General features: G+C 37.6%; 1 protein-coding gene across 1 annotated transcript; it reads left to right on the plus strand.

The window, feature by feature from the left end:
• Nucleotides 1-1572: 1572 nt before the first annotated feature.
• Nucleotides 1573-8609, plus strand: PRL (prolactin). The gene is made up of 4 exons (XM_060774899.2): nucleotides 1573-1749; nucleotides 3044-3151; nucleotides 6024-6203; nucleotides 8240-8609. Exons 1-4 carry the CDS (start codon nucleotides 1588-1590, stop codon nucleotides 8429-8431), a joined length of 642 nt encoding a protein of 213 aa, XP_060630882.2. The 5' UTR covers nucleotides 1573-1587; the 3' UTR covers nucleotides 8432-8609.
• Nucleotides 8610-25207: the final 16598 nt, after the last annotated feature.

Here is a 25207-nt window from a genome sequence, read left to right on the forward strand (position 1 = left end):
AAAAAGGTGCACCGAATTGTATATAAAGATGGAACCTAAGGTGCAAAGAGGGAAAACGCCCATCTTTTGTTTGATAAAGCAAGTCAGGAGAGAAGTTTTCCACCATGGCAAACAAGAAGGCTTCATTGAAAGGTATGTCTCTTACAATTCAGAGAATTTAAAAGTTTTATTCTACTTTGCAAGAAATGTACAATCATCTCTCCATATTTAGGGTTTGACTTTTGCAAATTTGATTATTCACAGATTTGATTTTAAACAGTCCTTCTAGGCTCTCCAGTGTGACTCTATGGTTAACTTCTCCAGTCCTGCTGGAGGACCTAGAGATTTCTAATAAGAACAATGAAATTTTACGATCAGATTCTAGGAGAAGTTGACCATAGAGTCATGCTGGACAAACTTTTAGAAAGATGTTCTCTTAGGATTTTTTTTTTTTAAAATGCAGGGTTTTAAAAATTTTCACTGGGATCCTGTGCCTCTAGCCCCAGAAAATGCAGAAGGATAACTTATATTCCTGAAAAGAAACATTTTGAGTGAAAATGTTGCCAAAACATTTATAGAAGTCCTACTAAAACAATGAAAATGAAAAAAAAATGTATACTCAACTTAATTTTGTGTCTTGCTGTGCTACTTTGGTTCAGAGCATTAGCAGCTATGAAAAACTACTTGTCTCTTAAATCAGTATTACCTACTTGGATAGATTACGGCTCTTCAGAAAGACTGCAAATAGAAGCTTTCTTATCACCTCTACCTGATGCTTCTAACTGGGGTTGCTAGAGACTGAATCTGGACTTTGTTCATGCAAAGCATGTGCTCTGTCCCTAGGACATAGCATTCCCCAATAATAATGCCCCCGGCTATTATTACATCTAATTGAAACTATTCATTATAAAAAAAGCTTCTTCTTGGAGCATGATTGATGTTTCAAGCAAATATTGAAATAAATATGTCTAGCTAATATATGTATTTCGCTGGTCAGTTATTTTTGATTTTTTTCTAATACGGCCAAATATAATGGGCCAATTTACAAGTGGGTACAGAATTATCAAGTGCTAATTTTAAAGATCATGTCATATAAATTTTAAAGTATGAGACCTTTTTGCAACACTGCACACTTGACACATTCAGAAGCCCCCTTGAAGGAATCACAGCATGCTTTTTAAAAAATGTAAGCACTTAAGACTTACACATGCAGAAGAGTTTAAATAGCCCAGCTGCAGAAAACTTGCAGACTGAATCCCAAGACAATCAACATCTTGAGAGTGACCTAGCCACCTTCCTTCAATTTTAATTTAAATGCCATATGCTTGTAGAGAATTAAGTCGCCCCTGGGAGAAGACAGAGAGGGAAAGGGCTCAACCTATTTTTGCACACTCCTGACATTTATGCAAATACAATTATATATCTATGTTTACACAGTGAAAAAGCTGGTTTTCTCACATATAGTAGTTCAATGTAATCAAATCAAGTATTAAAGTAAGAAGTAGAAAAACAGAGAATACTGTTTGTTCTTCTCTTGAATTGCTTTGTTTTCCAGATACCAGTTTCATTTGTTTTTATACCTGAACAGGTGCCCTGCTGGCTATCCTGATGATGACTAACATGTTCTTGTCAAGGAAATGTGTAACTTCTTCACCTATCTGTCCCAATGAGTCTGATAGTTGCCAGGTGTCTCTTGGGGATCTTTTTGACCGTGCTGTCAAACTCTCACACTACATCCACTCCCTTTCTGCAGAAATATTTAATGAATTTGTAAGTACTCAATCCTTTCACAGAATGTAACTTTTAATAAAATGTATTCTAAACCAAAACAAGAAAGTATGGTACCGGACAGCAAATTTTGGCAGGGGCTGATGCAGTTCATCAATATCTGGAAGGTCACATGTATCCCTTATAATAGGGATATATTTGGGATATATATGTGTGTGTGTGTGTGTGTGTGTGTGTGTGTGTGTGTGTGTAGAGAGAGAGAGAGAGAGTACATGTGACCTTCCATATATAAAATCATTGGTAGCTAGCTACAGCAAAGAGATAGCTAATTTATTATTTCTGTTTCAATAGAATAGGAAACAATTTCAGTATAGGAAACAGCACAAGTAAAGGGCTAAATTGTTGATTTGTTGTTTTCCTTCTTATCGCCATTATTACCTGAATGGTATCAAAAGTTCAACTACAACTACATGTGCTTTACTTTACTTATGAATCAATCATCAAATAGAATATTTCACTAAAATTTCTTGTATCTTAATTAGAAATCTTTAATTTTTCTAAAACTATAATTAGTATTAACACAACTGCTATTTCTTATAATATGAGAAGATTGCTAGAATTAATGTTCAAGGTTTCGGTTTTAGGTTGGGAATAAAAAAATGACCTTCAGAACACCAGATGAATTGAACATTCTTCTCAGCAAAGAAACAATCACACATCATATCATAGTATGGAGACATTAAGTACATGATTTTTAAGGCACAAGTTTAGGATAGAAGAGCAGATTGTTAGGTCTCATTAATAGTCCAAGAGTACTGAAGGGTTCGTCTCACAGAAGTCTCCCCTTAGGAATCACAACAGTGACAGATGGAGTGGTGTGAAGGAAAACACAGAAGGAATACATAGAAGCCTTTTAAAGTAACAAGTAAAAAGGAGCAGAACCAAGCAGCAAAGAGCAATCTGAACAGACTGCTTTATAGAAGAAAAAATTAAAAAGTTATTTAAAAAGTGCATGCTATGGAGTCACTTTGAAGTTTGGCAGAGGAAAATTTTCATAGTAGACTATTTACTGGGGTCACAGACTGTGAACCACTTTGCAAAATAAGCCAGATCTCATTTATAAGGAGATTATGCAGAAACCTGATCCCGAAAAGTGATTTTCACCCCAGTACAGTTTAAAGGAAATTATATTTGACTCAGTCATAGAGATGCACATAATAAAGCTGATACAAAATGAATGATATGCACAACTAAAAAATAGAAAGAAAATGTGAATTAATAGTGTTTCTTTTCTTCTATACTAACTGCAATAAAGGTAATATATGCTTATCTTCAGGATGAACGTTACACTCAAGGCCGGGGTTTTATTGCAAAGGCCGTTAACAGCTGCCATACTTCTTCCCTCACCACTCCTGAAGACAAGGAGCAAGCCCAACAGATTCATGTAAGTTGTGCCCATTTATATAAAGAGAAAGTAAACCAGAAGCACATGAGCAGACTGAAGACAAGAACACTTACAGATATCATTCTAAAAATAAAAAGGCAGAAAGACAGGCTCTTAATGATCTTAGACAACCTAGGGACACCTCTAGAATTTAGAAGATGCTGCATATAAAAGGTTCATAGCAAAGAGTGCCACTGATGCTTTCTAGTGGTGGAAAACAAGAAAAAAGAAGAAGGGGGGGGGGATCAAAGGAGGCAGAAGGACAAGGGAAAGTAGATCTGGAAAACGCCAACTCTGACTTATATGAATAAGTTTCCTAAGGAGACAATGAAAAGATATTCATTTATTTATTTAGAAACTTCAGATTCCAGGCCATGGTAGCATAGTAGGGTTTTGTATTAGAGTCACTGAAATTGTGAACCATATCAGGCTTACTCAGAAGTTTAAGGGATGGCCAAAGCAAAACAAGTCTCCTCCAAAGTAGAATAAATCTGAATATAAACTTTATTAGTCATTGGGATTTCTCCCCTTTATTAGTCATTAGGATTTCTCCCCAGTTTCTCTGTATAATCTATATAAGACAGCAGGGAGAAGAGGAAATAAAGGGGTATAGTTTTGTGACTAACAACTACAGCTTCTGTTTACAGTAAATGGCTTTATTGGGGCTCTCCAATTGCAGAGATTGGGGAAAGGATGTTGAAATAATGCACTGCAGGACTGTTCCATCTTTAGTGCTCTTTCCTAGTTCTGTTTCCAATGAGACTGAGATCCCAGATTGACTGGGAAACATAAAATCATTTTAAAATGATTCCGGAGGTTCACAATCCATGGTCCAAATAGGATCTTGGGTTCATATATACCCCCAGTGACAACTAATACCACAATGACTCATTATTGGAAGGATAAAAATACTTTTTTAGAAATGGCCCAGTTCCATGTGTAACCTCATACATACTAATTACAATGCTATCTTCTTTGGTTCTGTCACTGCAAGGGTTGAATGAATCAAATTTCAGGGAGCAATTAGAACAACAAGCATATTTTTAGATATCCATGTTTTTGTAACATCTAGTCATTACTTTTCTAGCAGAAGTGCAGTAGCAAACCTATACTACAGAAATAGCAATAACTTGCCTACTTGACTCTTAATGGTTCTCCCCAGCAGGAAACCTCCTGCTAAGATAGCTCTGGGGAAATTATGTCAGATTCAAGTACTCATAAATAAACAGGAGAATCAAAGATTTTTTTTTCCTAACAGGAAGGTCTCTTTGGAACATGTAACAATCATTCATGCACATATTAAAATAAGGGTTACTTAAAATACAAAAACCAAGAATGTCAGTGCAGGACTGCTAAAATCATCACTATTCCAATTATAGAAGTAGAGACCATAGCTTTCTCTTTATCATTCTTTTGTTTGTTCTGAAAGGGATGTCATATCTAGCAAGGACAGGGAAAATGGAACTGAAAGAAACAAAGCTATTTATTTATGTATTTATTATTTACTTCATTTATATACCGCTTTTCTCAGCCCTCGGGCGACTCAAAGCGGTTAACAATAGCAAAAATTCAATGCTTGACATCATAGAAAACCAGTTAAAAACGATTAAAAATAGTAACATAATAAACAGTTAAACATCAATATAACATCTCATTAGTGTCTCAAACAAAATCAAGATCCAATTTCATCATCCGTTGCTCCATATTCCTACGTTCATTGCACTGCCTATTCAAACGCCTGCTCGAACAACCAGGTCTTCACTTTCCTCCGAAATGCCAATAGGGAGGGGGCTGATCTAATTTCTGTAGGACGGGCGTTCCACAGCTAGAACTCTGTCTACACTGTATGTTGTGTCATATAACCCAATGTGCCAGCTTTTGACATATTGAATATATTATTGATATTTGCTTTAATTTATTGAATGAATCTAAATTTTAGAATACATTTCTAGTACCCATGGTTGTAAAGGAAATTGAAACTCCTCTGAAAGTATTTAAAATATTCAGAGCTCCAATTCTTATTGACTCCTTGGCAAAATGGATTTCATTTTGAGTGCTACTGCTACACTGAATAATCAGACTTCTTGGAAATCAAAACATGGGATGCAGTCCTCTCTCTATTTGTTTTGGCTAGAAAAGTGGTGTTTGAGCATTTGGACTTAGCAGGATGGCAGTTCTTGCAGTATAAGAAGCAGGGAAAGGTTGTGCCGCAGGGTAGGTGTATTTTGCCACACTAAGCAAAGTGAAAAAGAGTTGGTGTCAACATTAGAGAGGTCTCAAGGGCAGGAAAATGGCTAGGAGGGTCCCTGGAAAGCAAAAGGCCCTTTGATCTTCCTGTTCACCCCAAGCAGTGGCAAAGTTTCAAAAGAAAAGAAATCTTCCCAGAAGCAAAACACTTCAAAGGCAAATCAGACCCGTGCCTGGGCATGTTTGCCGTACTATATGTAGACATTAGAAATGCTTTGGATGAAATATTAAGTGGCCTACCACAGATTGCATCTTCCATTATGTGTTTAAATATTTTCCAGATCTCATATTTTCTTTTATTTAAGTTTTATTAATGCTCTCACTGATCATCAGATTAAACAGTACTCTGTCAACTGGACTAACCACTGTGGCTTTTTTTACCAGCAGCATAAAATAGCATCTCATAATTCTAGAAAAATGTATCTATACTATGTATTAATTTTAAAATACTTGTGAAATTCTGGTTGATTCATTTCAAAACAGTCTCAAGTTCTATCTGATAAATAAATGAATTCAAGACTGTAGCAAAAAAAATTACAACAGTGTCCATCAGATTTTGCTACTTACTTCAAGTATAAAGTTTGTGTGGCAGTATTTAACAGCGTTATCTTGTGTGAATGAGCAGCACGAAGACTTGCTAAATCTAGTGTTGAGTGTACTCCGCTCCTGGAATGACCCTCTACTCCATCTGGCCTCTGAGGTACGAAGAATCAAGGAAGCTCCAGATACCATTCTCTGGAAGGCTGTGGAGATTGAGGCACAGAACAAACGGCTTCTGGAAGGAATGGAGAGAATAGTTGGACGAGTGAGTAACAAGATTCCCAAAATCCTTCTTGCTACATAGTACTCTTCCAAATTCACACACACACACACACACACACACACATAACTTTGGTTAAAACTTTGCCTTTTGCTTACGGGGAAAACCTTTTTATTCATGTATAGCTAAGGCCAACATATATCATAGACATCCAGTTGTCTGACTTTCTGATTACATCAGAAGATAGAAGATGTAAAATAGATTCAGAAGCGATATCTTACAGCCAGCAAAGAGTAAAGCATATACAAAGAATAAAGGGTATCTGGCAGACCTTTTTTTTTTAAAGATAACGTATCCAAAATCTTACTTCATGCATGTATTAGAACCATTGTTTCTGAGCTATACTTTGTGCTATTATCTCAATGTTCTTTAAAATAATGGGGAAAGAGAACATTGAAAACAAAGGAAAGCAGATACGACAGCAGTCTGATCATTGTGTGGATGTTTATTCATAATAATATCCCACTAAGTACAATAGGGATAATTCCCAGAGAAAGTGTACAGAGGATTGCATCCACTTTCTCTAATTTCCGATGTGGGATGAATGCCAATTATCTTTAATTAGAGTCAAGGGTATATATCATATGGTCTGTAGAAACTTCACCATGTGACAATGGATAATCTACTCAGTATTAGAAGCCCTCCCTAGCTCAGTATTAGAAGCCCTCCCTAGCATGTACATTACAAATTTTAAAAAAATGCATTGCAATATTTCCTTTAAAATATCATTTTGAGGACCTGAACTTTCTCTTTCCCCATTTCATTCATCCAATAAGTAGACACATATAACCACAGTTGAGACATCAATTTTATGAAATAGACTAGAGCACTGGTATCTCAAAAACTCTGCATGTGAACCCCTCATGCTGTAATAAACTGGCAATGTATCACCAGTTTACATAATCTCTGGATTGCTAAAGCCCCAAATTTACGCTTGAAATGTCATTGTGACCAGTTCTGTTGTTGGTGAATCATAAGTCTTGTCAACTTTCCCATGTTTCCCATGCTCCTGAATCAATTGCAGAATATTTGGTGCAGCTCTACAGCAATAATATTTCATTGGAATATAGATATATCCCTAACAGCCCAGCAAATGGAGAATTGTGGAATCATAGAATCAGAGTTGGAAGACAACACATGGGCCATGTAGTCCAACACCTGCCATACAGAAAAAGCACAAATAATTAATGCAGTTTTTCTAAAATTATTTTTTATGGTTTCCAATAATCTTCCAGTGATTTATAGTTAAATTGACTTTACTGAAACAATATAAGGTGAATAGGTCAGGTTTCCACAATTTGGTACCTTCTAAAGGCATTGACTTAAATATCCATCAACCCTTCCATTGAGAAACATTGGTCCCTGATGGTCCCAGAGACAGGAAAAAAGGTTCTCAGCTTTTTCATACAGCCGATATTGGTTACAATCTAAGCTAAAGCTTTCAGGAAAGCTATAAACCTTGGTGTTAATATAGGAGCTGTTTGAGGAAAAAAGAAGCCTTTTTAGAACAACCAGATATGTTTTGGAGAAGAGTGGATGAAGAAGTTCAATCTTAAGTGCTGCACACATTTTGTATCAAAATATTCCACTCTGATACATGAGCAGTTCCATTTCACCCAAGGGAGTTCTGTTTCATAATGTAACCTAATAGCAAGACATTCTCTTTCTATATATAAAAATAATTTGATAGCACTTTGCTCATTAGAGATGCAATGTAATTGAGTAATAATCAGGATGAAAATTAATTCAAGCTCTTGAAGTACAAGATTGTTCAACCTACTTTCTCCATCTGAAAGCTTTCATTATTAGGAAGTGCAAATATGATGTTCTCCTTCTCAATTTGCATGTTTTTTCTCAATTACTTTTTTGGTGTTCTGGAAATAAAACCCCTTTAAGCCAGGATTCTCTCATGTTTCAAGCTACTTGATTAATCTTCAGTGCTAATATTACAGAGCTACGATAGACACGCCCCAGGGACTGTTAAATCTGCTAAATTAACATTTTTTTCTGCTCTTCCATAGGTTCATCCAAGTGATTTGGGCAATGAAGTCTATTCTCAGTGGCCAGGGCTCCCATCTCTCCAGCTGGCTGATGAGGATTCTCGGCTCTTTGCTTTCTACAACCTGCTACATTGTTTGCGTAGGGACTCCAACAAAATTGACAACTACCTGAAACTCTTGAAATGCCGCCTCATCCATGATAGCAATTGTTGAGTAGTTTTGATTTCACATCATTGAAATGACAACACCAGACTAAATAACTTGCCTTTAGCTTTGTCACTTACCAATGTACAGGATACACTTGATGGAAATCTCATCCTGTAGTTCATGATTTACAGCCATATCATACCACTTTTGTCTTTTGGATGCCAACAATCACTATAGTATCAATTATGATTCTTATTTTAGTGCCTCTGTAACTAGTGTCATAGCAATATTCAGATTAAGCAATAAAAACTAAGAAAAATGTCTTAATACATCAAAATGTGTTTGTGCAAAACTGGGATTGGTTTAAAATCTTTAGAATTTTGACTCTTTTGGTTATCAACCTAACGAGGCATGTAGCTAGAGCTTGAAGGCAACTGATGCTCCCACAGGGTTTGTCCAAGACTGGGTGGATCATCAGGTATGGACTGGCAACTAGGGGCATGTCTTTATTCACTATATCTGATTGCAAACTGGCACACATTTTGCTTTGGGGGAAAAACCTCCTCTGAAAATAAAAGGTTAAAGTATGTTAATAGTGGCTAATGTTCTTACATCTGCCATATCATATCTACATCCAACTTCAAATATACATGTGAAACTTGAAAATGGAAATTAACAGTTGAACACAAATATTACTGACATGGAAGCACCAGCAAAATACTACTCTGATACACTTCTGATTTACAAGCTAAGCAGGATCAGGTCTGGACTGGAAGCCACCAGCTAATATCAGCAACCTCCAAGTGGAATGAGAAAGGAATTCTGCTCGAAACTCTGAAAAGCCATTATTGCCAGTCAAAATAGCCAGTATTCTGTTAAATGGGCTTGGATTTGATCCAGTTACGATGCATCTTACATTACAATTGCATTAGGAAACATTGTCTGGCAAACACTGTCTACAGAAGTGATTACAGTATTCCTTGCATACAGTATTTGATGGATTAGTGACCAGGATGCTGTAAAAAAAGGGGGGGGGGGTTAAAAAGTTGAACTCAGTGTTTTTAAGCTTACAAATGCAAGACTGAACACTAGATGATGGTGAATTGATGTAAATGTAGAGAGAAAAACTATGCTTAGTAAACCAAGAGAAAATAAAGGCAGAATGTGACTGAATAAGCAAACAAGAGGTTGAAAATGAGATACATGGCTATAATTAGATCTATAGAACTAGCGGGACATTGATGAAACAAGTTTTTGAAAAGCAGGGAATTCTTGCATCCTAAACAGATTGGGAATCTGGCCCAGGACTAGGAACCAAAGTTCACCGTTTTACTTCATAGGTCAGGTCCCAATGGGGAGTAATTTTCTTTAGGTTCCATTTCTGCATGGACATAATAGGGTGTTAACATAATTCTCTTTTCAAAAAGAGTGCAAAAAATAAAGACTTGCCACTGATCCTGTGTCTTACTTTCACATTCAAAACACAACAGGATATGTGGTTACATTTACTGGATGGTGGCTGGAGCATTTTGCTCCCCAAAGATTCTCTGCAGATCTGATCAATACTACTGTGCAAGTACTTCATCTAGTCTTTTGGACACTTCAATGAAGGAAGGAGGATTGGCAGAAAATATTTTGCATGAAGTACCGGCTTCTGATTCTATGAATAAGGCTGTGTTGTATTTTGTATAACTAACCTAATATACAATTAAGGCTGGTGTGTGCCATTTTACTGAAAAAATACATACAAAACTGCTTCAGTCATGTGCAAGAAACAGATTTACTATAAAATGAGCAAAATTTAGTCCCTGCTCTAAAGCAGCTTAACATATGCAAGCATTCTAAATTATTCTTAAGATCATTATAAAGGCCTTTTGTCTACACATAAATTATCAAGCTCTGATAAAGTTGAAAAATAGCTTAAATATGTTGAAACGTCCTCTCTTAAATACCAGTTTGGCAGACTTTCCAAATTCTGCACATCCTCCTGGTGTTACAGAAGTGCTAAGAGTTCAATAAAAACTTAGGAGTATATGGTGCTTCTGTCAGGGCCAAAAACTGGATGTCCTATTACAGTGTGTCTCTGTTCTGGGGAAATCTCTGACCTATTTGTGCAGACAAAAGGGCTTAAGGTAACTAGACCAAATGTCTAGGTGCTTAATCATCCCACTTTGACCCTTTGAATAACTTTGAAATGCATGCGTCATTTCAAAGTGGCATGTGCCATTATGCACCATGAAGGTTGATTAATTAATTTGCCTGCCTGTGGCCCTTCTAGCAGAAACAGTAGGAGACAAGACAGTCTCATCCCCTGTGCCATGACTACTGGTAACAGAGCATTGCAGAAAGTCTTTTTGAAAAGCAGATTCAGTAGCTTTTACATTTGGTGTTGCTGATGACTTTGTTCCCTGCTGGATCAAAAAGATGAAACAGACATTTTTAGACATTAAATTTCATTCTTTGTAATATTAAAATAGGGGATTTTGTCCCTTCACCTTTCAAAACCACTATTTTTCAACTAAAAAAATGAGGACAGAGACAATGTAAAGAACATACGGCAATTTCTAAGAAATTACTGCTTTTTTCATGGATGGAATTAGAGAAAGCATATAGCAAATACTTCAATCATTTATGTAGGACTGGATTTCATTTTCTTTTATCCCAGTATTCTCCTAACAAAGTCCTGTCAAATTCATGGGGTTGTCATAAGTCGACAGATGACTTGAAGGCACATATACACATAGTCAAGGTATGCGGGATGGGGGCAGATAAAGGGGGAAAGTTCAAATACACTTATTTTTAATCACTGCTAGACAACAATATGATCCTGGTAATCATGCCATTCATGTGTCTGAGAAGACAGTTGGAGCTTGCATTGACCTGGGTGTGTCACATGATATTCTGAAACTTTTAACTTAAAATCAGTCACACAGTTCGTGTCCCAAGAAATAATGAATTTAAAAGATCCCATGAAATTCAAAGCAATGAATTTAAAACATTGCATGAAGCTTCTCCTATTTTCTACAAATGAAGAAAGCACACGATTTGGTGCATTATAAACTGTCTTCTCAGCTATACTGATCTTTGATGAAAAGTTTATCCAGATAGCTAATTCCATAGTTTTGAAGTAAAACTCCCATCAGCCCCACAAAGCAAGGCCAAAGGAAATAAGATTTGTAGCACCAGGGCTATTCCATGATGCCTCCATAGGGATTGTTATAAGTTTTAAAACTTTGGATATATTTATTATATTTGTGTCTGTCCCATTTTTCTTGTAAAAAGTGCAAAAGCATTTTTACATAGAAAGGTTAATTCCAGAATCAGTACTTATTAAATTAATCCAGAACAGATTATGCCTCGAAATATGGGACTCTTTCACATCAAATTTTAAGCACTATGATTCCACATAAACTGCCATGGATTTACAGTTTAGGGAGGCACATATATGATTGTAGCTCTAGAAGAGCTGTCTGGAAGACAATTACAGTTTCCAGGATTCCATAGGATGAGACTATGATCATTCATCTGTGTAGTAAGAAAATGAATACCCAAACTTGGGTGTGCGAATCAACTAACAATGAGTTCCCATTGACATTTTTTTTAACTTAGCGTTCTCATGCTTAAGACCACATTTCAACTACCCTACAAATGCTCTCTGTGCATAGGACCTACAGGGAGAGCAAGGTGGCATGAAAAATTATTGGCATTCAAAATTTTGCACAGAACAGTACTTCCCAAAAAACTTTTCTTGGCCCTAAAGTCTTGTGAGCATGGAAAGTCTTCATACAGAGATGCTGAAAGACTGCAGAAAATGGAACAGCCCAACTACATCTTCAAGAAGTGGCCCATTCCGGAGGAGGAAAGTCTAAACAGGTTGCCTCACTCCATTCAACCTTTTTCTCAAGAGCTAGATAATACCATGCACATTTCATAAAGACATGTCTAAACAAAACTACCAATGCCACTTTGCCAAAAACAAGCAGTAACATGATCTTTTGTATTGTAATTTCTCATTATTATATTCTTGTCATCTCTGTCCAGATAAATAAATTACAACCTCTTGCATGTTTGGTGCTCTGGATTCCCAAGTATTCCTGATTATGAACAAGTAGTGCTGAAGAAATGCACTTCCTTATTCTAGGAGGCAATGCTACATGCAACAGTGCAATCTCCTAAAACCACCTTGAATTCCTTTTAGGGGAAAGTCAAGTGTACTTAATCTCAATGCTCATTTGTTTCATAAATATTATCATTTCCATGCATGTTTCGGCTGATTTTGCCAAGAAATGAAGGCTTCCAACTAGGACAGCTAGGAACAAAGTTTGTTTTAAACACACCATAGCTCAGGCATGGGCAAATGTTGGTCCTCCGGGTGTTTTGGACTTCAATTCCCACAATTCCTAACAGCTTGTAAACTGACTGGGATTTCTGGGAGCTGTAGCCCTAAATACCTGGAGGGCTGAAGTGTACCCATGATTCCACACAAGGTCTTCTGACTCATCCATTCATTTTATTAACACTATATCACATCCTTTATCATCAAATTTCAGGGAGCCATATAATATAAATAATTTAAAACACTTTCAGGATAAAACCATAATAATTTAAACAAGAGATGATCTTTTAAACAAGATAACAGCTTAACTAATATATACATTAAAACTATATATATTTCAAATTAAATTAGTCTCCAAAGTCTTTAATGAAAAAAAACCCAATTTTTGGCTTGGTGCTGGAAAGACACCAACTTTAGCATTAGCTGGACTTCCAAGAGAGGACTTTCTACAATTGTGGTACCACAACTGAGAAGGCCCTCTCCCATGTCCTCCCTCTTGCTCTTGCTCCCACTTTTAGAGAACAGAGACAGGCCCTCATGCCACCAACTACAATTTATCCAATTCAATAACAAAGCACCTCTCTTTTGGAGATAAGGCAGAATTCCACAGTTGAATAATATAAACAACACTCTAGAAAATATGCATAGCATAGCATGGTTTATGGGTCCTCAAAATAACTGGACCTTTAACTACTCAAGAGGTAAGTTCCTAGTCAACATACAGAGCTTCTTTGTATTTTTGGCTTTCAGCATGAAAAAGGTGAGTGGCTACCTCCCTAGAGCCCAAATCTCCTCTTCATGTGTACATTTTACATATGAGGAGATCACTTGAACAGTGCTGCAGTCATTTTCTTTATTTCCTCTCTCCTCGATGGCACCATTTTGATTAGGAAAGTAAATATTGAATTGAGGCATAACTTAAATATAGGAGTGCTCAATTATTTTAACTGTCCGTTTGCGAGATTGCTTAAGATCTAGCATCATAACACAAACTTGCTTCATCTGATCTTCTTAACTCCGTATTTATTAACACAACTCTTCCCCATAACTCACCCCTAAAAGGCAAAGTGCAAGATATTTGAAATGAATGTTCACAACTTTGTTTCAAAATGAACAGGAGATATATTTGCTTATTCTATTTCTATCCCACCTTTATCCCAGCACAGGATCCAAGGCAAAGTAAAGTAAAGTTATTACTTAAGGGTGTCACTTAGAAAAGTACAGTTTGAAGGAAACCGACAAAGGTGAGTGACCCAATAACCATGTCACCACTGAATACTGTGTTTTATATTATTTTATTATGTATAACATGTTAAATGGTTTAAAGTGTACATTATGGCATTTTTTCAAGTCAACTGAACATTTTATTTAAACAGACCAAAATCTTGTATCAATATAACAGTCTAAGAAAGACAGATGAGAGGGCACCTAGTTCTACGGGCAGGAGTATCACAACCTGGGAGCAGCCAAGAAGCCTTCCTTTACATTACTTCTGCACCATCTTCTGGCAAGATCCACAAAGGAAGTAGCTGCTAAATAAGTTACCCTGGAGAATACTGCTGCACTCAGCTACTAGAACCAAGAGATTTTGACAGTTCCTAAAGCCTGACAGCACAGACAGATAAAATTCCTGCACAGCCTTCTGGTATATGAACCTACCAATGCTCTGCATAGTGTGGTTGGTTCCAGTTCAAGGAACCTGAAACACTGGGATAGACTCCCTGGGGAGCTCTATCAGCTTTTGGCCTTATCTACACTTAGGGAAGCATTGAAATCACACTTTCTAGACACTACTGTTTGATGGAGTGTTTTTCAAGGTTCCTAATTTATATTTTTAAGATACCAAAATGTGTATTTTCATGTTTCATAAGCTGTTCGTATTTGCTGTCTTAACTTTTGTAAAGCTATTGAGGGAAAATGTCTTATAACATTCAAGAGTCAAAGTAGGGTTGCTGTTGTTGTTCTTATTTTGGTTAAAACTTGGTCATAAGTGCACCAATACAAAATAAAAGAAAATAAAAGAGAATCTACTGGCATGGCTCCATTCATTCTCATTATGCCCTGCTTGCATGTCATAAATAAATCAAAACGAAAAGTAACTTAAGTGTCACTTCTGTTTCCAAAGGAACCTAAAAGTGCAATTCTATATGAATTAACCTGGGAATTGCTCTGTTAAATTTAATGGAAATTCCTTCTGAGTAGATTTATAAAGAATTGCACTGTAATTCCTATAGTACTGCTCTTAGTCTCCTTTGTGGTTAAAGAAAGAAGAGAATACAGTGCTACAATGATGAATGCTAACATGATGCAAATGTCATCTTGAATCCAAGTGTTTTTGTACTGCTGCTCAAATACTTCTCTGGTTAATTTCAAACGCACATGTGAGCAAAATGCACAGGTACAATTGCTTTGAAATGAAAATGCTGTGATGACAATATTTCTGTGATAGCTGTCATGCTGGAATACTAAAAGGTTAAAGGTAAAGTTACAAGAGTTCAAAAGTGTCAAAGTCCTGTGTCATGTCCCTGTTGTACAGCTAACAACTAACATTTGATGCTGCACTGAATCTGTGAAAGTAGGTACCAAACTGAAAGACTAGCAAGTTCTGTGTAGGATACTGCAACTGAAAAGTCTTGTTCATATTATCGTACAACTCACACTGAGTGAGGGCTCAGGAGAAGCTCTTCTTGTTGGGACTTGCCCAGATTTATGGTTTGAAGATGAAAGCTAGTCTCTTAAACACTTTCCAAAAGTCTGCTGTTCTATCTGCATGTCTCTTTGAACACTGGCTGGTCATGCAAATAATTTATTCTTACTTGGGTGACCAGATTTAAAACTGGCAAGGATTGCTATACCACAAATGCTTGTGTAGAAGAGGGAATTTCAGTTATTTATTTATCGTGTCATCCCCAACCAGAACATTGTATTACATTTCTAACAGAACAAAACAAACAGACAGATTAAAAAAACACAAATTTTGCAGACTTGGTAGCTGATTAAATGTCCTTTGACCAGTATCTGGCCACTTGGAGTGCCTCTGGTGTTGCCGCAAGAAGGTCCTCCATCGTGCATGTGGCAGGGTTCAGGTTGCATTGCAGCAGATGGTCAGTGGTTTGCTCTTCTCCGCACTCGCATGTTGTGGATTCCACTTTGTAACCCCATTTCTTAAGATTGGCTCTGCATCTCGTGGTGCCAGAGCGCAGTCTGTTCAGCACCTTCCAAGTCGCCCAGTCTTCTGTGTGCCCAGGGAGGAGTCTCTCATCTGGTATCACCCACGGATTGAGGTGCTGGGTTTGAGCCTGCCACTTTTGAACTCTTGCTTGCTGAGGTGTTCCAGCGAGTGTCTCTGTAGATCTAAGAAAACTATTTCTTGATTTAAGTCATTGACGTGCTGGCTGATACCCAAACAAGAGATGAGCTGGAGATGTCTCTGCCTTGGTCCTTTCACTATTGGCTGCAACTTCCCGGCAGATGTCAGGTGGTGCAATACCAGCTAAGCAGTGTAATTTCTCCAGTGGTGTAGGGCACAGACACCCTGTGCTAATGCGGCATGTCTCATTAAGAGCCACATCCACTGTTTTAGTGTGGTGAGATGTGTTCCACACTGGGCATGCGTACTGAGCAGCAGAGTAGCATAGCGCAAGGGCAGATGTCTTCACTGTATCTGGTTGTGATCCCCAGGTTGTGCCAGTCAGCTTTCGTATGATATTGTTTCTAGCACCCACTTTTTGTTTGATGTTCAGGCAGTGCTTCTTGTAGGTCAGAGAACAGTCCAGAGTGACTCCCAGGTATTTGGGTGAGCTGCAATGCTCCAGTGGGATTCAGTGATATGACTTGTCATGCAACCAGGTAACAAGCAACTCCTGCTGGAATTCCCTCTGGCAACACTTAAAAAAGCATAGCTAGTGATGTGCCTTTTTTGCTTTAATTTTGGGATATTATGAGAGATCTAGTATTGTTGATTTCCCCGTGTCCCCGCATTCCAGTAAGATGGAAGGCAAGTCATCAATATGCCTTTATGTTTCTACTCATTTACATATAAACTGCAAGTGCACAAGCTTGATGTTCATCCCTTTGCCTTGTCATGTGCATTTACTTTTTCCAGAAATTGTACCCTACATTTTAAGAGGCTTATATGAATGACCTCAATTTTCCTTAAAAACCAAGTTCTCATGGTGGGGTCATTGTAGGAGAAGAAAACAATTACATTAAACACTCCTAATGAGTTCACAGACTACTCTTCTATCTCATTACCCCATAGTTTTTGATTTTGAGTTGATACCATATTTCAAATTGAGACCATTAAGACCAGAATCTCAGCAAGTGTAATGATACTTGGGATATTTTATATTGGGAAGTCCAAAAATTGACAACTCCATTTAGACTCAAAAGATTTTATTCTACACCTATTTTTATGGTAACTACTTATTTGCAGGGCCGGACTTTAGCACAGTGGGTTATATCGCCAGCTATAGAAAATCAAAAGGTTGACAGTTCAAGCCCAGGTCAGGGTGAACTCCCGCTGTGTGCCAAGTTTTTGCTCACCTATAAGACCAAAAACAGCAATGTAAGTAGATAAAATAGGTACTGCTTTAAGGTGGGAGATAATAAAAAGACGATAAGGACATGCCAGTGATTCAATCGGGAAGACGTCTACAGACAACAAAAGCTCTTTAGGAATGGAAGATGAAGCAACAGCACCTTCCCATGGCCAGAGTCAAGCACAGCCTCCAGATGCTGAAGATGTAAAAAGATGGGAAAGCCTATATACACCTCAGTTTATGTATTGTCTGTTCTTGTTAATTGTATAACGGCATTGAATGTTTGCCATATATGTGTTCTGTAATCCGCTGTGAGTCCCCTTGGGGAGATAGAGCATTATATAAATAAAGTATATTATTTTTATTTGAAACACAAGATTAGTACACAGCAAACAAGATCACTATGCTGGCTATTGTATTGGATAATATATTGGACACTTCCCAAGTGTTTAGGACTGTGTGATGTATCGGTGAATTATGCATGGAGATCTGAGAAGGGTGACCTTTTGCAATGGACAGATGATCATTTTGTCAGCACCAATTGTGTTTAAGTGCAGGCCAAGGTCTTTAGGCACTGCACCCAGTGTGCCTATCAACACTGGGACCACCTTTACTGGCTTGTGTCAGAGTCTTTGCAGTTCAGTCTTTAAATCCTTGTATTGTGTCAGCTTTTCTAATTGTTTTTTCTTCAATCCTGCTGTCATCTGGGATTGCAACATTGACAATCCATACTTTGTTTTTTAACACAACCGTGAAGTCATTATTATTATTATTATTATTATTATTATTATTATTATTATTATTTGAAACACAACAAAATTAGTACACCACAAACAAGATCACCATGCTGGCTGTTGTATTGGATCACACATCGGACATGTCCCAGGTGTCTAGGACTGTGTGATATATCGGCAAATAATGTGTGCAGATCCCAGTAGGGTGGCCTTTTACAGCTGACAGATGGTAATTTTGTCAGTGCCGATTGTGGTTAAGTGCAGGCCAAGGTCTTTAGGCACTGCACCCAGTGTGCCGATCACCACTGGGATCATCTTAACTTATTATTATTATTATTATTATTATTATTATTATTATTATCACAGTATGTCACAGAAAATGAGATCTATATGCTGGATTTCGTACCACAAAATCACAAGTCGAACACTTCCCAAGTGTCTAGGGCTGTGTGATGTATTTTCAAATGATGTGCACAGATCCAAGGAAGGTGGCCTTTTGCAGTTGACAGATCGTGATTTTGTCAATGTTTATTGTTTCCAAATGCCGGCTGAGTTCTTTTGGCATGGCACGCAGTGTGCCGAAGACCACTGGGGCCACCTGTACTGGTTTATGCCAGAGCCTTTACAGTTCAATTTTGAGATCTTGATAACGGCTGAGTTTTTCTTATTGTTTTTCCTCAATGTGACTGTCACCTGGTATGGTGACATCAATAATTCAAACTTTTTCATGATGTCTGGCGTATTGTGTTCCAAAACTTTGTCAGTCTGGATTCAAAAGTTCCACAGTATATTTGCATGCTCATTTTCTACTTTCTATGAGCTCTCGGTGGCGCAGTGGGTTAAACCCCTGTGCCGGCAGGACTGAAGACCGACAGGTCGCAGGTTTGAATCCAGGGAGAGGCAGATGAGTTCCCTCTATCAGCTCCAGCTCCTCATGCGGGGACATGAGAGAAGCCTCCCACAAGGATGATAAAAACATCAAAATCATCCGGGCGTCCCCTGGGCAACGCCCTTGCAGACAGCCAATTCTCTCACACCAGAAGCGACTTGCAGTTTCTCAAGTCACTCCTGACATGCCAAAAAAAATATACAAATTTTCTACTACCTTTGCAGGTTTATGATCCCACCAGTTTTCTACTACTGGCAGGTAGTACTTGTGGCATAAATTCCAATGAATCATTTGGGCCACAGAGTTGAGCCTCTGTTTGTAGTCCATCTTTCATTTTTATTATTATTATTATTATTATTATTATTATTACATGTAAAAGATGTCCTCTGTAAATAAATAATCTCCATAAATTTTTAAAAATTGGGATTTTTTTTGAATAATTAAATAAAAAATGAAATTAATTTGGTTTTTTGGAAGAAGCTTTAATGGAGTGGATAATTTTTTTTAATTTATTTTAAAAACAACCACAGAGAGACTGTTCTGCTATATGTATGAATCTGGGAGGCAAAGAGCTGTGTGTCAGCCGCAGCAACCACTGTTCTTAACAGGGAAATATTTTGCATGCAACTGTCAGAATATGTCATGGTAAGGTGAGGGTAAGAAGGTACAATTATAAACCTTCCCAAGTTCCTTATTCTTCAAACATTTAACAATTGCCCTAATACTAGATGCCTTAGGGACAAAACGGAGCACAAGCTATGCACTAAAGATGAAAATACAACATTTAAAAGTCTGGTTAAAGATTAACGCACACAGCTATAAGGAGATTCTGAGGAAGGAAATCAGGGCAGCTGCTGCTGTATCTCTGCTACCTGCTGAGGGTTGCTAGGCAACTCAGGCCTACCACTGCCCCAAGGGCCTTTTATTTTACAATTAGGATATTTGAGGGTATGGGTTTAAAAAAAAGATTGTACTCAGACTATTGAGATGTGAATATACATTTCTTTGTTTAAAAAATTCCAAGGGGAGACAAATGGTACCATCCTAGACTCACTAATGTCAAACATTTGCTGTGTATGGGGTTTTCTTACCAGCCTGACACAATCAGGAGACCACGTACACGTTTAAATGGTGACACTTTGACTCTATGGGAGGAATTATTTGCTATTTGTTTTGAACACAGCCTTAGTTCATGTCAGGGAGGAACCTCAAGACAATCATTAGTTTAAACTGGCTGCGATGTGTTCAAAATTTTCAGTCAATTTAAAACAGATCTGAATTGCAAATGCGATGGTAATAAGCCATTAGGGAACAAGCAACATCTCTCTTTTCTCACACTTGCAACTATTTTCTTTAAGGGGTCTTTGGTGCATTGAAATATGGAAGTGCCAGCAAAGCCATGCAGATTGTCAACAAACATGGGAATGAGTGTATGTTTGTGAGGACAGGGCATGTGTGGCAAATGGATAAACAACAACACTGAGATGAAAAGACACTGGAAGATGCAATATGAGAACAGAACAAGTGCATCCATTCTGAAAACAATTTGCACGTGCTTGTAATAAAAATTAAGAGCAATTTCTAGACTCTCCTTATAGTCTTCTAACCTTATTACAGGTACAAAGGAATAGTTTAGGTCACATGTGTCAAACTCAAGGCCTGTGGGCCAAATTTAGTCCGCCATGTCATTTTATGTGGGCCCCCAGATGCTGAACTACACAGCTTGTATTCATCATCATTAGCCGTCCTGACTGGAACTGATGGGAGTTGCAATACAGTAACATCTGGAAGACTGCGGTTTGTTCTGTGTAGTCAGGATAGTGGGTTTGAATTTAGACACAAGGCCTGTGGATATGATGTCTGACTTTAAAATGCCCTTTAACTTTTCTCTAACCTCAGAGCCACAAGTGCTGTTGGGCTGCAATTCCCATTATCCCCAGTCTGTATGGTGGATAATTAAAAGTGATGGGAATTGTTGTTCCAATAACATCTGGAGATTGAAATTGGGTAAAAACTAAAGAGCAGCAGCCACTATGTAAAAAAATTATAGTTGGTGTGCTGTCACGTGCTGGGCCTGTGAAAGAGACAGGACGTGTTTTCTGAATGCCCAACAGGATGCCAGGGGTGCCTCGGCTGAGAGGCCCCACACAAAGTTCTTTTAAAGACTTAGAAAGTTTAACAAAGTTTTTATTGTTGCTTAAATCTTCAATAAATCAAACAAATACTTCAAGGCTATGAATCAACTGGTGGCTTGCTTAAATTTTGCCCACAAGGGACAGGCAACTCAATAGAAAGGAAAAGAAGTTGGAGCTCCTGATACAGCCGTACCAGCACAGTTGGCTCTCTGTATCCATGGATTCTTCATTCATGGATTCAATGGCCCTTTGAAGGCAACCCATAAGGTTGATGTGACCCGCAATGTAAACTAATGTGACACTCGTGGTTTAGATGAAACATTAGAGTTTATCTGCATCACAACACACTTGTAGCAGTCTAATCCCACTTTAGCTGCTATGGCAACATCTTACAGAAACCTGGGGCTTAAATCTCAGTGGATGCTTGGAATTACCTACTGTGATTTCATAAAGCGTATTAGAAACCTCTGGCAAAAAAAATGTAAGTACCTTAACCAAACTGCACATCCAGAATGTCACAGAATGGTGCCAGAATTCCTTACAATTCCTTACAATTAGTTATGCTGGCTAAGGTAACTGTGACTTGCAATAACCTTGCCCTAGAAGACCTTCCGGTGATGTGTCTGCAACTGAGACATGCACTGAACCAGAACAGTAGAAGCTACAAAAACTTCATTTCCAGGGTACAAAGCCCGTTGAAGGTAATCTAAATTCCTCTTCTGACTTGCCCTTTTGTGTCTCAAATCTGGACTCTAAATGACCTTGCTCCCTACACAATTTTCTTTATCCCCATCAGGTTAAATCAGGCTTGAATACTGGGTGGCTGTTAAATTTGACTTCTGGACCCTTGTCAGTGGATTCACTTGCTCTCTTGTAAGCTAGTTTGGCACCCTTTACTGCTTTTTTGGCTTTACCTTTTTCAGATGTGCCTTCATCTAGATGCCTACTTTCTGTTCACATACTGTTTAGACCAGGGGTCCTCAAACTTTTTAAACAGAGGGCCAGTTTATAGTCCCTCAAACTGTTGGAGGGCCAGATTATAATTTGAAAAAAAAAACATGAATGAATTCCTAGGCACACTACACATATCTTATTTGTAGTGCAAAAAACATTTAAAAACAATATAATAATTAAAATGAAGAACAATTTTAACAAATATAAACTAATTAGTATTTATATGGGAAGTGTGGGTCTGCTTTTGGCAGATGAGATAGGATTGTTGTTGTTATTGTTGTTGTGTGCTTTCAAGTTGTTTCATACTTAGATTGACCCTGAGCAAGAGCCAGGTAAATGACCTCAGAGGGCCGTATCCAGCCCTTGGCCCTCAGTTTGAGAACCCCTGGTTTAGACCTTTTGTCTATATTAACTTTGCATCCAGACACCATTCAGACTTAAATTCTTTCCTCAACAAACTACCAATGATGGGAGTTCTGCCCTGTTTTGAGCAGATTTATCCAAAATATGTGAACAATGCTGACATGAAGACACAGGTGGGCAACTGATGGAGAACTTAGAGGGTCACTATCATTATTGCACTGTGCTACAAAAATAATTGTTCACACTTAAAATGCCTACAAAATGATCGTTAAAACCCAAAAAATTAAACATCTAAGAATAAAAGAAATACAAAAGAAAATAATTTCAAAAAAGTATAGGACCCCCTCTCAATTGGCTCACATTATGAAAAACACTTCTAACAAATGCTGGCATAAATACAGGGAGATTGGTACTTTTTCACACAAGTGGCGGGACTGCTCTGAAATCCAAAAATACTATAATACTGTTAGAGAAGTAATAGAGGAAATAACAGAGCAAAAACTACATTGTAATAAAGCTCGACTTCTGTCCCTCACCATAGAGGTAAAGGATGGAAACAATGAATTGTCAGATATATTGAAATTTATGATAGCTGCTATACATGCCACAATTGTCAGAGGTTGGAAAGATAAAACAAGGTGGGACCTGAAAACCTGGCGGTCTTATCTCTCTGAATATTTCATTAATGATTTCATCTATGAAAAGAAAAATAAATACTTGATTATTCAGTCAAGACAAGATTGGTTTAGGAAATGGCCTTGTTTAATCGACAAAATGGAAGGAAAAGATAGGTATAGAACTTTAATTCAGGCCTTCCAGACAATTACAACCAATGTATTGATTCAAGTAACCCAGATGGGGGTGGAAGGGAGGTGGGAAGAGGGTGGTAAGGGTGGGTGGGTTGGGGGGTTTCGAGGGGTTAGCAATCAAGATATACAGTAAAGGGAAGCACAATTGGAACCTGTATTCTAGCCATAAGAATTGTAAACAGTTTTTGATGTTATCTTTTAGATGGCCAAGGTTCATATTGTATTGTTTTGTTATCTGTATGAAGAAATTAATAAAAAAATAATAAAAATGATCTCTTTAGGGTGTAATAGGAATTTTGCCACTCCACCCAAGCATTTTACACTGAGAAGTCAATTTCAGGATGACTTCCTATTTAAAGGACAGCCTCTCTTGGGCTCAAAATGGTGGGTATTTGGGGGCCAAAAAGGGGACCAGAGAGATTTGGAGACTACACTTTCCTCACCCAGCTTTAGTGGAAAGTCTGAAACATAAGTTGTTAGGAGGACTTCACCTCAAAAAAGTACTAGAAAAAGATATCAAGTATATAGAAATGCAATGGCTGGCACAATGACTGAGGTTTGGCTGGCTGAAGAGAGAAGATAACACAAAGAGAAATTACTAGAATGTTAACATCTCAAGGATTAACTCCATAATTATTTTGCTGGCACATACACATGCAGTTAAGTTATTCAGCCAGCTGATGTAGCATGTTCATGATAATAACTTAACACAAGCTGCCTTTTTATTCATACTGTGGCTTCCCTTATTAGAATTAGACTTTTCATCAATAAGACCAGCTATGCTTTATTGAAGCTCATGATCACACATATTTACTCTTTTATCAGATTTCTATTAAAGATTAGCTTTGCACATCACAAAAGAGCAGAATAATTAGAAACATAGAAAATCTGTTGCTCCAGTCTTATTCTTTCCTTAAGGGGAAAAAAGAAGACTGCAAGATTAACTCGAATGACAACTTGCTCCCCTCATGTGGTTTTTCTATGTTAAACCAGAAAAGAAATCATCGCAATTTTATACTTTGTAAAAAAATACAGATAAATCTGAGTCAGAATAGTTAATTGACTGAATTGATTATGCAAATCCCTCTTTAGATGTACAAGCTATATTTTACTAAAGAGGCAAGTGCTGACAGGAATTTCAGATGCATTCTTAAATTTCCTCAAACCTTGTCAAAATTATAATTGCACTTGGACAAGATTAGCTGGTAATAAAGTAATAAATATAAAGCTGTCTACCTCATAAAAACAGTCACCATGTGTTCAAGGGAGTGGAGGGTGGTAAAAGGCCACAAAGACAAGAGCTTATCATTTTCATCCTGTGTGGGATTTTATTTAACTTGACAAATGGCAAGAACAAAAGAGATGTTGGCTGTATTTGTTCAGAAAGGAATTCCAAGGTGAGTTGAGCTGATGTGTCACCTTTTTTCTCAACTTGTTTGCCATGGCTTCCAATTCTTGCTTAGCATCAACTCACAAATTGGATGACAAGCCAAACTATGTGGATGACCAGCCAAACTATGGCTTCCCTGTAAACCCAGATTTAAAAACAGGCACCTTATCTGGGCTTTAGGTAAAAAGAAAAAGTGGTCCTGGCATGAGTGAATGCAACCACTGCAAAGGCTAAATCCTATAACCACACAAGCATAAAAAGGATTGAATTCACCCTGAATTTCAACAGCACCCATAATAAAATACATACCAAGATAGTAATATTATTGCACCAAAGCATAGTAACATCTGAAATTTCTGTTAGATACTGAAGCTGGGAAGGTAAGCATTTTGATTTGCATCTTGGAAATCAATGTGCACGGAGCTTAACATTGGTAGTTAGCAGACAGATTAAAGGCACTTCCCTATCATGTTATGCATGTAAGAATGTATGCTACGTTCCCCGTGATGGGTCTCTCATGAATCCCATCAACATAGTGCCTGTGCCAAGGGAAAGGGGGAGGATTCTCATTTTTAGTGACAAAAAAGAAAAAATGCCATGGTTGTGTCTTCTCACCTTAAACGATTAACTTTCAGAACCAAAAGGCAGCTGCTAAAATAATATTAGATTCAACAACATATTTACCATTAAT

The sequence above is a fragment of the Anolis sagrei genome, chromosome 4 (genome assembly GCF_037176765.1).
Source record: "Anolis sagrei isolate rAnoSag1 chromosome 4, rAnoSag1.mat, whole genome shotgun sequence".
Taxonomy (NCBI): domain Eukaryota; kingdom Metazoa; phylum Chordata; class Lepidosauria; order Squamata; family Dactyloidae; genus Anolis; species Anolis sagrei.